The sequence below is a fragment of the Oncorhynchus tshawytscha genome, linkage group LG16 (genome assembly GCF_018296145.1).
Source record: "Oncorhynchus tshawytscha isolate Ot180627B linkage group LG16, Otsh_v2.0, whole genome shotgun sequence".
Lineage (NCBI taxonomy): Eukaryota > Metazoa > Chordata > Actinopteri > Salmoniformes > Salmonidae > Oncorhynchus > Oncorhynchus tshawytscha.
Window position 1 is genome coordinate 11,112,055 of NC_056444.1, and position 15,142 is coordinate 11,127,196.

Genomic DNA, 15,142 nt, shown 5'->3' on the forward strand with positions numbered 1-15,142 from the left:
GGATATTTCCATTAAGCCACCATAATGTAATCAATATAGGCAATGCAATAAATGGTTATTTCATGGATCTCGTGTTTTCAATGAGCACAGCAAGTTAGCGGATGAACTAAACATAGGCCAATTTGGGTAATAGCGGCCACTACCGACGGATTTGATAACGCCCATAATTCGAGGTCCATGGACGTCATGTACTGAGTGGGGTAGCTCTCCAGGAACAAGGTTGGAGAGCCCTGTTCTATAACGACATGTTGTTCAATAGGCTACATCTGTAGGTACAAACTTTGATTGAGGGAATGATGGCAACATTTACATTTTTTAAAATGTAGCACTACACCACTGGATCCACTACCCCGCAGTAATGCAGTCCCTGCTCCTGCAGGCGTTAAATTCTAGCTGGGCTTGGCTCCAGTGCTAGTGCGCATGTACTAATTGGCTCCTGAAACCGGAACTAGCAAGATGTCAGCCCCCACGAATCGCCGTATGCGACCATGAGTAGAGTACTTGAAAACAATGGTCGGCCATCTTGGAGGCTGTCTCTAGTTCTTATTATAGCTCAGCGGATCCAATTACGGGCTGACTGTCATTAACAGACGGGACAAAATGCTAAATTGTCCAGAACCGTGATTAGATAACATCTCCAGTTGGAATTCCACACACATCACAGGACAGGGGAAATACCGCAATGAGTACAGGAGGACAGGTATCATCTCTTGAGGAATTTTATTATTTTCATCTGAATTATTCGTTTCCATTTTACTAAGGAACAAACACGACAATGGGACTGTGCTATAGCCTGCGTCCTAGTCTTGACGAACCCGGTGATACCGAGCAGCCGGCGGACACCTCAATACCGTTACGCTCCAAGGACCTTGATCACGAGGATACAGGGGCATATAATGACATGTCTCCTTGCCGTCGTTGTTTGTGTCACCGCAGGGGCCCTGGCAAAGGCAAACCATTTGCGGGAGATGCCCGTCGAGGGGACACGACTGACGGCGTGCCCATACAGAATGGGGGCGGTGGGGGAGCAGACCGCAGCCAGCGACAGCAATTGCTGCAGAAAACGCTCAGCAAACAGAAAAACAGGGACAAAAAGTTATCGGAGGAGGTCAAAAAACAGGCGAAGAAAGTCAGTAAACATATCGATCTAACTCTGAAGGAGCAACATCGGGAATACGAGCAGATTCATCGTCTGCTTTTACTTGGTAGGTGGGAGATGGTAAGGTTGGGGCCAATAAATTGACCAGCCAAGTGCTCTTGTGTATCACATTTCAGCCCTGAAATAACTTTTCCAGCATTTAACATTTAATTTCGGGTGTCATGACCTAAGTCAGGTGCGAACGGAAGGCTGTATGCAGGGTAGGCTTATGAGGTATGCTATCTTATCCTTCTGCAATCAACGTGCCACAAAGTCAAACCAATGAGATATGATTTGACTATATTAGCTCTATCAAATGGAACAGAATAGACGTGTGAGTAGCTTCTGCCTATCGTATCCGCATATCGATAACCTCTCAACCCTGTGCACAATTCGCGCGCAATCAAGATATGGTAAACGTCTCGGGCAATTAATGCACGGGCCCTTTCTAACACGTGGTGTCTTGATGGTCACCAGGCTTATGGTTACTAGTTCTCCTCTACCAATTAATGAGTCTGTTATATTCAAAGTATGTAGCCTACCAGTGATGTACTTGGAGTTAAATGTAACAAGCCTACATAATGCAAAGGGGGTCATCGTTATCAGTGCACCAATGCTGTACAAGAGGCAACAGAAAATACAGAAACACTTCACCCAGCAACTTCAAATAATATTTTTAGTCCCTAAAGCCCATAAAGATCATAATTATACCCTGAAGAGGTAGCAGATACTTATATTGACCATGCATATGGTTTAGCCTAGTGGTTAGAGCATTGGGCCAGTAACTGAAAAGTTGCTGAAAAATTCCCAAGCTGACAAGGTAAAAATCTTTCTTAAAAAAAAATATATATATTTAACTACGCAAGTCAGTTAATAACAAATTCTTATTTACTATGACAGCCTAGGAACAGTGGGTTAACTGCCTTGTTCAGGGGCAGAATGACAGATTTTTACCTTGTCAGCTCTGGGATTCAATCTAGCAACCTCTTGGTTACTGGCCCAATGCTTGAACCACTAGGCTACCTGCCGCCCCTGAACAAGGCAGTTAACCCACTGTTCCTAGGCTGTCATTGTAAATAAGAATTTGTTCTTAAGCCTAGTAAATTTATTATTATTTTTAAATATAAGGCTCAGGGTTTCCCCTATATTCATTTAGCAGCGACGGGCCGCCACTCCCAAAAATATGATAATTGTTTGTAGAATTGCAAAAATAACAACTTAGATTCTTGCGATACAGGCATTTGGAACATTGCGCTAAAACATATACATTCAAATTAATTAAATATATCGCCCAGCCCTAGATTACAACATACGTGCCACTTTTAAAGTATTTCAAATTTAATTTAAAACCAAAGTTGAACACAAGACTACTGTAGCCTACCACATGCATCCACACAGATACTTTCATCCAGTTGCATGTAGTCCAAATCAAGCATGGAATCAGTGCTTTCTAACAATGTCACTATGACAGCCCCTTGTGTAACCTAGCCTGGTCCCAGATCTGTTTGTGAAGTCTTGCCTCAATGTGACAATGATCATATAGGAGTTGGCAAGACTGCACTAACAGATCTGGGACCAGATTATGTGTAACTGTCACAGTGGTAGTATCTCAGCATTCCAAAATCTAGTTTATTAAAGACCAAGACGCACACATCAAATACTGCTTAACTAGCAATGGTAACTAGCAGTGGTAGTAGGCCCAGTGAATGTAACCAGCAAGTGTCCTGGAACATCAGTCAGTCAGTTCCCCTTATAACCTCAGATGGAGTCTAGATTTCAAATGAGGGTAGCAATCTGTATTTGCTGTTTTTGAGTAAAAAAGTAAATTCTGTCATTGGACAAACAAATATCTTTTTATTGACAGCAGGCAGTAAAGATCAGAACATACTTGCTGACCATAACACTCACAACTATCACATGATAGTTCATGTTATTATACAGTGTAAGCTGTAGCAGTTTACTGCTGAAATGACAAGTACACTAGATTTGACACCATTCCTCTGCTTTTTATTTGGAAGGGAAGTCGAAGGAAGGTGACAACTTCACTTAGGGTTATATGACTGGCGCCTAGCAACCACAGGTATCAGGGTGTGTGTTAGTCTAAGGAATTTAACGTTTAGGTAGGTCGGAGGTGATCGGAGCTAACAGTCAGGTAATGTTTTGACCATGTCAGATTCAGAACAGCATCAGCACTGATTCTAATCAAAAGTGAGTGTGTTATTCACAGTCACACTGAGGCATCCTATTTAGAATGTCAGTCAGTTTGCCACGGTAGTTTAATTTTATTAAAAGGCAATCGAAGTTTTAGACCTACCAATGGCAATTTGAATGATTACATAAAAGACAATCAGCATCTTCTTGCGTAACCTTCAATCATCCTGAAGTATTTCAGCATTCTTGATGGAAGCTAATCATCATTGGGAGCACAGGCAGGCATCATATGCCCAACACTCATCTGCTACATAACCCTTTCCACACTACTGAGCCAAGCTGAGCCAAACCAAGCTGGACTGTGCAGGCCTGGTTATGTATTCGCCATAGTTGCTGGAACTGGACAATGTGAAAAGAAAACATCACAGTATGGTTTGTGTCGGCATAAAAATGTGAAAATGGTACGTGACCTGTTGGTAGTTAGTTTGCTGCTATCCAATCTCTGGGCTACCCTATGTGCATCTGAACCAATGTTCAACCCCCACATTTCAGGTGGGGGACCAAGGCCTCCAAAGCAGCCTCTGGGGAAAACGGACAGAATTTTGGACACACACACACACACACACACACAGAGAGAGAGAGAGGTGTGTCCAGATCACAGCATACACTTGAACTGGCAGGTAGTATCACAATTCTACAAATATGAATACTATATTTTGCTACTGTTGTCTATAACCAAATAAGGGCTGAGATGATTAGGATTAGTTCTATTCTCTCCTTGACCAACAACTCCTAATTCTTCTACTGTATGCACGTCTCATCCCATCTTATGATATCCTGTTTATTGAGAGTGAGGTCCATCCTTGTGTCAAGTTGCCATATATAGAAGCAAGTGGGAATAGTCCAAAGTCTGTGCTATTTTTGCAGCCGGTCCGTCCCATAAACCCTTCACCATCTCATGGCCTGATTGTGGCAGCCACGTTTTCAGGTATTGGGATGTTTAATTTCTGGGATGGCCAATGATAAGAGATAGAGGGGAAGGCTTTACCTTAGAGCACCATATGTTCATTGATTATTCATACAGCACATATCCCTTAGTTATGAAGATGGAAGCTTGAGTTCAAGTGGTGTGTGTGTGTACATACACGTGTGTGTATACCTGTGTGTGTGGTGGAGCAAGTTTGTGAGGCAGTAAAGGGAAGTGTGCACATATGTGTACAGTGTTACATGTCTCTGTGTGCATGTTAGTTTGTGTGGTTTCTGCATGCTAAGTGGCAGGTTGGCTCTGTTATCATTCCATATCAGAGCAGCAGTGAGGGGCACAGAGCGAGGGAGACACTCTCCAGGAGGCTATTTTTAGCCCATATTCAGATAGAATCTGGGTTACGGAATTTCAAGAAATGGAACAGAGATGCTCTCAAGCAGGTTCGGGTTCTATCCAAATATGCAAATGTTCTGAGGTCAGTGGGAAAATATCCTACGCCCTCAAGTAGCTGTGATTCACCTGAATGGATATAGCGGCCATCTTTTGAAAATGTAACACTAAAGTCATATACGTTGCATTTAACCTTCTAAGAGAGTTAGAAATCTACAATAGAGAGCTCTTAAAAACATATCTTCAGGGTTAGGGTAGCCAATCAGTTCTGTTCCTCCCATTTTCACCTAAGTGTCATATTCATTAAGGATCATTCTGAGGTAAGAACATGCCGTGTGAAAAGACCAAACATGTCCCCAAAAGGTTTTATCTAAAGTACCAGTCAAAAGTTTGGACACACCTACTCATTCAAGGGTTTTTCTTTATTTGTACTATTTTCTACATTGTAGAATAATAGTGAATACATCAAAACTATAAAGTAACACATATGGAATCATGTATTAACCAAAAAAGTGTTATATATATTTGACATTCTTAAAAGTAGCCACCCCTTGACTTGATGATAGCTTTGCACACTCTTGGCATTCTCTCAACCAGCTTCGTGAGGTAGTCACCTGGAATGCATTTCAATTAACAGGTGTGCCTTGTTAAGTTAATTTGTGGAATTTCCTTCTTAATGTGTTTGAGCCAATAAGTTGTGTTGTGATAAGGTAGTGTTGTTATACAGAAGACAGCCCTATTTGGTAAAATACCAAGTCCATATTATGGCAAGAACAGCTCAAGTAAGCAAAGAGAAACAGAACAGTCCATCATTATTTTAAGACAAAGTCAGTCAATCCGGGAAAATTTAGTTCAATTTTTTTGTACATCGTTCAAGCCTTGGTGGCATTTCTCTGTTTGGTAAATAGGAAAAATAGGACTATCATTCTATTTACATTTTGGTCAGCAGACACTGGTCAGGTTATTGGGACAAAAACCTAACTACTGATCTCTTCTAACATCCTTTAATGTTCCTTGACGGCAATGTCCCTAATCCGTTTTCTCCCTTAGTCACTAGACCAGTAGATCTGACCTGGGAGTTTCCTCAACCGGAGAATATGATTCACTATATAGAGTGCCAAAGTCAGTAGCCAAACGTCTGCTGGTTACACTTAACTGGAGACCTAAGTTAGGAGGGTTACATATTGCTTTTATAATAGTGATGTAACAGATTTCATTTGGGGGGGGGGGGTTTGTCAACTGACTCATCAGATAAAATGTCACGAGGTCAGCAAATTGGTTATCGTTAAACCTTGGCTTATTTCCAACTGTTTAAAAGCTGATACCAGTCCAGCATCCAGATATATTTATGACATCCGTTACATAATTACCACGACATGTAGCTCTTTCTACAAAGGGTTCAAGTCAAGGTGACTTAATTATGGTGTGCCGTTTGTAAAGATATGTCATTCCTGGGAATGGTTTCACTTGCTCAGTCCTGTGTCCAACTCTGGCCAGACAGTGGTGGTGATGACCTCATCAGACCTCTCTTACACCTACCATTATCTGGGGAGAAAATGTGCGTCCTGTTTTCTGGCCATATTTTTACTCTCGCTTTCTAAATTGGGCCCCACCGTCCTGCGGATACTAGCCCGGGGCTGTCCAGTGGGATTTGAAAGTTCATCTCCAACAAAAAAACAAAACGAAAGATCACACACCAGGAATGTGTGACAAAGGACAGTAATATCCCAAACTCACTCATTTTGGCCACTAGCCTACTGACAGACTGCACTGTTTTTAGCCTACTGACAGATTGCACTGTTTTTAGCCTACTGACAGACTGCACTGTTTTTAGCCTACTGACAGACTGCACTGTTTTTAGCCTACTGACAGACTGCACTGTGTTTAGCCTACTGACAGACTGCACTGTGTTTAGCCTACTGACAGACTGCACTGTTTTTAGCCTGACAGACTGCACTGTTTTTAGCCTACTGACAGACTGCACTGTTTTTAGCCTACTGACAGACTGCACTGTTTTTAGCCTACTGACAGACTGCACTGTTTTTTTAGCCTACTGACAGACTGCACTGTTTTTAGCCTACTGACAGACTGCACTGTTTTTAGCCTACTGACAGACTGCACTGTTTTTAGCCTACTGACAGACTGCACTGTTTTTAGCCTACTGACAGACTGCTCTTCTCGTAGATGCACTCTCAACTACCTGATCAATAGTAACCTGCAGATCTCCTGGGTCGAGTTCAGTAGGGCACACCGTAGCGAAGTGTTTTGGGAAAAGAAGTCCAATAAGTAACAAATGTTGGTTAATTCCAAGTTTCAAGATGTTTTCTTCCATTTGGTGCCCAAAGAATATGACCCTGTACTGGGCCTGTTGGGAATCTCATATGGATAACTTTTAGAACTGGTTAGCATTCCAGACATCTTCTTAATCTCTAACCATCTCTGTGTACTCACTGGAAACAGAATGAATGCACCTGACTAAAGATAGACTGGAAACCTGTTTTCTAGTCTATGACCTGAACATATATCAACCTCATACCCAATACATTTTTATCCAGTGAACAAGGAGGAGGGGGGAAGTCATACAGTCATGGCTATCTAGTAAAGGACCCCTGTTTTTCTTGACCATTCCCTTGTAAATGCACATTGTCATCATGCATGCACACACATTGAAGTGTAGTATTCATGAAAACCACAAGAGGGAGACAAAGGCCAATGTAAGACAACATGCAATGTGCTGATTTACATTGACACTAGCATTAAATAGATGTGTTTTGTTACTTACCTTGTATCAAACAGGAAAAGAACTTGGGCACCGTAGCTCACATAGTTGTATTGAAAAAGGTGACAAAAAAAAACAAAATGAGAGACAGCTAAGATTGTCTTTACTCCCCATGGCCACTGTAGGGAGACATGACTCACTTCTGAATACATCTCTCAACAGTGCACTCAACCAACACACATTAACAGTTAGGAAGCTCAGCGGACTACATTTGCATCCAGAGGAGCCGGACACTGGTCAACTCACCCTATAAGATCACATTTGCATCTTGTTTTCATATTATTTATTTATTTTTGGTACTGGAAAATCTTTCAATTGTTCTGGAGGCTGTAATGTTCTCGCCAGTGACACGTCACTACAGATAACCATCTGGTCTCACGGTTGACCCTTTTCCTCACACTACTTTTGGTATAATCCATGTTTTGATATGATGTCTGAATTCTGTTTTTGACGTTTTGGAAATCAATCAATCGTTCAATCAATGTAATTGATTCGAGTCCTTCTGAATCTGGTTTGCCACTGAAACGGTCAAACACATCTACCCCACTTACTTCAGATCACAAAGTACTACTTTAATCAGTGTACCTGTTGTCTTTTCAATTAGTTCACTACATTTTATTGGGGTTTGAAAGGACTTCATTAGTAATTAATTTCCCCAACAATTGCTTTCCTTTTGAGGATTTGTATAAAAAAATGTAACCTTTTATTTAACCAGGGAAGTCAGTTAAGAACAAATTCTTATTTTCAATGACTGCCTAGGAACAGTGGGTTAACTGCCTGTTCAGGGGCAGAACAACCTTGTCAGCTCGGGGGTTTGAACTTGCAACCTTCCGGTTACTAGTCCAACACTCTAACCACTAGGCTACCCTGGCTTTTATTGGTTGTCAGAATATTTGTCTGTTTATCCAGCCTACCCTTAAAATGACCCAGAAAGCTCCTCCATCCTATCATATTGGGAGGTTGTCTTGGGCTCTCACTCACTACATGGATATCTGCTAGGACATAGACACTGATATGCAAACTCCAACTTGTTTGGATATATTTGCATTATGTCTTTTTTTTCCTCAAAGGTTGAGGTGCTTTTCTGTTATAGTCAACCTTTACATTCTTTACTATTTATTATAGTTTGACATTTTGTTTTGCTACAGATTGAAGATCATATACAGTAGTAGGATATAGGAGGCCTATGCCAAGTTAATACTTCAGAGAACTTTGAGTAGAAGCCAACTATACTTTTTTCTTTCTTATTTGTTCAGATTTTGTAACTGTGTTATCATTTGGTCTCGTAATTTCAATATGGTTTGTGGCTTAGTGATATCAAGGATCCTTGGGACGTCCCTACCCTAATCGCTAACCTTATCCCCTACCTATACCCGTTCCATAACCCTTCCCGCTGGGCATAAATGTCAAGGTATAGTTGTGATTGACATTTGGTTGAGTTGTCAACTAACTTGAATTTAAAGTGAAATCAAAAAAAAAATGCGCCATGCCATTGGATTTAGGTTAAAAGTTGGGTAAAAAAGAGACGAAATAACCTTATGTTGTTGACTTTTTCCAAATCCAATCAGTTTTCCACGTGAATTAATTTAACCATTTGAAATTACGACTGCAATAGGGTAGGGATTCTGTATAGTGTGCAGACCTGTCTGGTCGCGCGCTCTAGTTTAGCTCCATTTACCGGTGTTTGCGGGCACCAGTGAAATGATTTACGCGCGTGAAGTGTATAAGGGAAACTATTTGTGGAAAACGCCATCAAGTGTCTGTCTGGTGCATCTTCTATTCTAGGTAGCCTATTCAATAATAAGACTAATATAAACACGTTTTGGGAAACTATATTTAACTATATCAATTACCTTTAAAAAAAAAAATGCTGAACATTCATTAGGCTATCAGATGGGCCATTAGAGAGCTTTCAATACATTCAACAAGGCTTTGAATTATTCTCGTGTTACTGTAGCCAATGTTTTTAATAGTGTAAATATGTAGGCTATATGTAAATACGTTATATAATTAACATAATATATAGACCCGCCCATTAAAGAACTAAAGTGAAGCCAATGCCCCTCTATAACAGAGAGAGGAAGGCACATCTAGAAATCATATCAACGGGTAGTCTTAACTTTCTCTGGGGCCCCCATCCTTTTGAAGAGAGCTTTTGACGCACATTTACTAGATTAACGTAGCCTGTACTTTTTGTTTGTTCTACCGGTAAAAATCAAGATAAGATCGTCGATGATTTTGTTTGTTTGTTGTTAAACTGGATATTCAAACACTGGTATGGTGGCGCGCGCTTTGAGGTGTTTCTTTTTCGGTTCTGTGTGACTTCCTGGTGCTACAGAGAGAGGCAGTGCTGAGTTAAAAAGACAGAAACACAAACAGCATTTTAGAAAGGAAAAATAGAGAGTGGGAAGCAGGAGCGAGAGAGAGGAGCAGTTGGCTGGCTTCCAGATTCAGCCCCGCTCCACTCTTTGCATATTTATGAAATTAATGTATATTTTTATTCTATTTATGATGCACATATTTATTAGAATCGACTGAATCTACTGGATTGGGTTTGACAAGGGGTTAAAACGAAATTGTAACGGGAAGGTTTTTCTCTGAGCGACGGAGAAGTGGCGCACGGATTTATCGCCCCATTTGTTCTCATTTTATATTGAAAGAAGGATTTACATTAGCTGTTATTTTATACTTTCTGTTTACGAGAAGAGGTCAGCGGAAGATGGGTTGTTTGGGCAACAGCAAGACTGAAGATCAACGCATCGATGAAAAGGCACAAAGAGAAGCGAATAAAAAAATAGAGAAACAATTACAAAAGGAAAGACAAGCATATAAAGCCACACATCGACTGCTTTTATTGGGTAAGGTCCAGAAGGTGGATTTGATAAATGATATGTATCATGTATGTTTTCAGGGATTCGCACCCCAGCCCACATACGTTGACAGGTCTCGCAAGCGAGCGCTGACTGAATCTTCAAATGGATTGTAGCCTAATTCTCATGGATTTTAAACACCAGCATATGCGGCACCCAAGTATATTTTTTTATATTTTAGTGATAGCTCCAGGTCCTTATGCTAGATCTGTGTTTTATGTCGAAGGGGCTGGAGAGTCTGGGAAAAGCACGATTGTCAAGCAGATGCGGATTCTGCACGTCAATGGCTTTAACGCAGAGTAAGTACACGTTATTTCATATATTTGACCGCATTTACGTGCCAAATGTTGACGTATTCCTATTCTATGTGGATACTGTTGTGTATTAGAATATGTTTTATTGTGGTCATTTCTATTTGTTCCATGCGAGAGAAGAAAATGACCGAGTGTTGGGTAGACGTTTCTTTGCGCTGTAGCACTGCAGTGTCCATCGGGAGTCATCGGGCCCAAAGGTTATAACAACAGCATGGCGACCAGCCTGCTATGTCCAACTGATTTCTAATAGCTGTCACAGAGATAAAGACGTCATATTCTGTGTGCCAAAACACTGCCAGATAAATGTTAGTTGTTATTACATTATAATGCGCAAGCCAACAAAAAAACATCTAAAAACTGAATTCATTGGCAGAAAAAACGGTTATACAAAAGTAACGTGTGCAGTGGTATTTTACAACGATGCTGAAACAATGTATCTAAGCCTTTCAATGGCCTATAATATCCCATCAAGACTTGGTTACATTATCGTTTGATTTGGTTACATTGTAGTATAGTATTCTGTAGAGGTCTAATTAATACGTTTTTTGAAAATCTCTCCCCTATTTATATATGTAATAAAATCTTTGATGTTATTTCAGCAAATAGACCAAGATACATACAGTCGATGCTTAATGTCCATCCACTTTTGTTGCTGAATGGGACAAATCTCTCTGAATATTGGTCTAGTGCTAACAGCCCACTGAATCAACTTGTTTCAAAATGACGTTGAACCAACGTGGAATAGACGTTTAAATATTGTCTGTGCCCAGTGGGAGGCTATTGTAATAGTATTAAAAAGTAATTTTTAAAATAATATTTTAGCACATTACATAATTACTGTTAATTTACAAATGGTAAGTATGACCAAACAACCTATTATGGCCTCTGATGGTTTGCATTAGTGGTCTGTGAGACACCCTCTTCTTTCTACAGGACAGCATAAAGGTTCCTTTCATGAATCCAGTGATCACTTTTCCACTATTCATTAATGCCTAACAGTCCAAATTCTATATGTTGTTTCTCCACCCAGAGAAAAAAAACAGAAGGTCCTGGACATCCGGAAAAATGTGAAGGATGCCATTGTGGTAAGTTGTAGGCTGTATGTAGCCTACTCAAATAAATAGGTGATGTGCTGAGATTTGTATGATATAATGTACATGGTCACACCCTCTGAGATTTGTTTCCTGCAATCCCATTTGACTGATAGACTGGCTTTTCCCCATGTATCCGGCTTGATGTCTGTGTTTTTGTTTTTATCTGCTTTGTAGACGGTAGTTTCGGCGATGAGCACGTTAATACCCCCAGTTCCAATAGGTAACCCAGCAAACGAGTCCAGAATTGACTACATCAAAAGTATAGCACCTCTCTCGGACTTCGACTACACAGAGGTAAGGGGCGACCGTCTGTCAAACTGACTGATCTGTACATACATACATACATACATACATACACACACACACACACACACACATACATACATACATACATACATACATACATACATACATACATACATACATACATACATACATAGAGAGAGAGATCTTTACAGCTTGTTAGTTATGCCCTGAGAAGCAACCTCAATGCATTGATCAGGTCTTTGCTATTCATAGATTCATAGTGTATCCAACTCTGATTTGAATTTATACATTCAGTGGACAATCAAATATAAATGTTGTCTAAGTCTCTTTGTAGTCAGGTTGTTCAAAGTGGAGTCTGTTTAAATGCTGATGCCAAACATACGGTGACTATGAAAAAAGTTATGTAAGCTTAAACTGAAATAGCAGTTATCTAAAAAAAAAAATAGCCACATTCACTAGTGTCCACTAGCTCCATTTGTAATTTCTTCTTGGAGGAAACAACGAGAAGCGAGGGATTTTACATTTGTTCTGAGAAATGTTCAGATCCTACATACAAACGATAAGAGTCCATTCAAAACCATCACCTACTGGGACATAAGCTATATGATTAGGCAATTTAGAAATGAATGAACCATGGCAGGGTATATTTTTTAAAGTTGTAAATGCTTTATTAAATTGTGAAATATGTATGATTACCTGAGCTCTGCAACACGTTCTGCAAACACCCAGTAGTAAGCCACGGTGGAATTACCTTAGATGATTTCTTTACTTTGGATTTGATTGAAAGGGCCTGACGTGGGCAAATAGATGTCATTACTTCTGGTGTTTGCTTCCAGTGATATCTCCCAGCTATGAATAGAATTTTATGAGTACACAATAAAACATATGCTTTGCTATATTTGACTGCCTGGAAATATACACTACATGACCAAAATGATGTAGACCCCTGCTCGTCAAAGATCTGATTCCAAAATCATGGGCATTAATATGGAGATGGTCCCCCCCCCTTTGCTGCTATAACAGCCTCCACTCTTCTGGGAAGGCTTTCCACTAGATGTTGAAACATTGCTGAGGGGACTTGCGTCCATCCAGCCACAAGAGCATTAGTGAGGTCCGCACTGGTGTTGGGCGATTAGGCCTGGCTCACAGTCGACGTTCCAATCCTTCCCAAAGGTGTTCGATGGGGTTGAGATCAGGGCTCTGTGAAGGCCAGTAAAGTTCTTCCACAGCGATCTTGACAAACCATTTCTGTATGGACCTTGCTTTGTGCACGGGGGCATTGTCATGCTGAAACAGGAAAGGGCCTTCCCCAAACTGTTGCCACAAAGTTAGAAGCACAGAATTGCCATATGCTACAGTGTTAAGATTTTCCTGCACTGGAACTAAGGAGCGTAGCCCAAACCATGAAAAACAGACTGAGACTATTATTCCTCCTCCCACCAAACTTTACAGTTGGCACTATGGCTTCGGGCAGGTAGCATTCTCCTGACCTCTGCCAAACCCAGATTAGTCCGTTGGAAAGCCAGTTGGTGAAGCGTGATTCATCACTCCAGAGAACGCGTTTTCACTGTTGCAGCGTCCTATGGCGGCAAGGTTTACACCACTCCAGCCCACATTTGGTATCTGCCATGGAAATCCATTTCATGTAGTTCGCGACGAAGTCTTGCGCTGACGTTGCTTCCTGAGGCAGTTTGGAACTCGGTAGTGAGTGTTACAACCGAGGACAGACAATATTTACACTCCACAGTTCGGCAATCAGTGGTCCCGTTCTTTGAGCTTGTGTGGTCTACCACTTCGCGTCTGAGCCGTTGTTGCTCCTAGACATTTCCACTTCACAGTAACTGCACTTACAGTTGACCGGGGCAGAAATTTGACAAAATGTTGTTGGAAAAATGGCATCCTATGACGGTGACACATTGAAAGTCACTGAGCTCTTCAGTAAGGCCATTCATTTGCCAATGTTTGTCTACGGAGATTGCATGGCTGTTTGCTCGATGTTATACACCTGTCAGCAACGGGTGTGGCTGAAATAGCCAAAACCACTAATTTGAAGGGGTGTCCACATACTTTTGTGTATATATAGTGTATCTACATAGTATATACCCTGTAAGAGTTCCTATTGGCTGTTGGGCTTTGTTCTTTTTTCTCTCCCATTGGAATCTCCACAAAATCGGACATAGGACCAAAACTTTGCTCCAATCAGGAACCTTCTTTTTTTCAGACAGTGAGTAAGGGTAAGCTGGCCCAGTGCACAATCTGGACACATCTGTTGGACTAGATAAATACTAATCAACTGTTACATGATTAGTCGGCTTGCTAAAAAAAGCTTTTAGTAACCTAATTTTCTTTTTTGGGGGGAGGGCGGAGTTTGGGGGAGCGCATCGTTAGAAATTTAAATCAAAGCCGTCCCTTCTCCCTCAAAAGGAATTGTTTGATGCCTTTTCTGAGTGCAGTGGGTCAAGGCAAGGCAGACAAAGCGTTGGTCTGTTTGTGCCGAGGTGTTACGAAAGATTCCAAACAGTCGATTCTTTTAGTGTCTCAGATTCCCTGTGTTGGGTCAGCGACACTGCAGACGACATGAAACGATGATGAGAATAAGGGTCTGCTCCAGGGTTTGTTGATACTCTGTTATCTAATGCTTTTAACTGTGTACTCTGCAAGCGCTGATGAAGGCTGTTGTGATGTTGACAGTGGATTGCTAATAGTAAACACTGATTTGTGAGTGGACCACAAACATGAAATATGGGACTTTCAAAAGTTTATTTGACCCCGAGATGAGAATATCTGTGACGTACGAGCCTCCGTTTCCGCTGTGCAGATTTTTTGTTAATTAGCTTTTTATAAGGGACCACTCTAAGAAGTAGTGGTACATGAAGTTTATTGCGTTGTGTGCGAAAAGATCTTCCCTTAATGTTGTTTTGAGTTAGATTTGGTGCTTCTGCTTTAATGTTCAAACTAATTAGATGTAAATTAATGAATTACTTATTTTTTTGTCTTTCTTTAATTAGTTGAATTAGTCCTATTCTCTCTGGTTTTGCCCAGTCGTTGGCGGTATCTGTCCCGTATCCGTTTGTCTGTGTATTCATACTAGTGGCGGTCCATACTGTATACCAGTCGGTCAAAGATGGACAGTAGAAGCAGTAGATGTTGTGGC

General features: G+C 40.9%; 1 protein-coding gene across 5 annotated transcripts in view; it reads left to right on the top strand.

The window, feature by feature from the left end:
* The first annotated feature begins 468 nt into the window (after positions 1-468).
* Positions 469-15,142, top strand: part of LOC112215312 (guanine nucleotide-binding protein G(olf) subunit alpha-like) — a 77,807-nt gene continuing 63,133 nt past the window's right edge. For 2 of the 5 annotated variants that reach the window (XM_042298761.1, XM_042298762.1), the window contains exons 1-4: positions 469-1,205; positions 10,540-10,612; positions 11,658-11,712; positions 11,896-12,015. In XM_042298761.1, the coding sequence (XP_042154695.1) occupies positions 776-1,205; positions 10,540-10,612; positions 11,658-11,712; positions 11,896-12,015 (678 nt within the window). In that variant the 5' untranslated portion in view covers positions 469-775. Of the gene's footprint in view, positions 1,206-9,512; positions 10,302-10,539; positions 10,613-11,657; positions 11,713-11,895; positions 12,016-15,142 lie in introns of those variants that run through there. The other 3 variants (XM_042298763.1, XM_042298764.1, XM_042298765.1) reach the window with 3 other exon arrangements.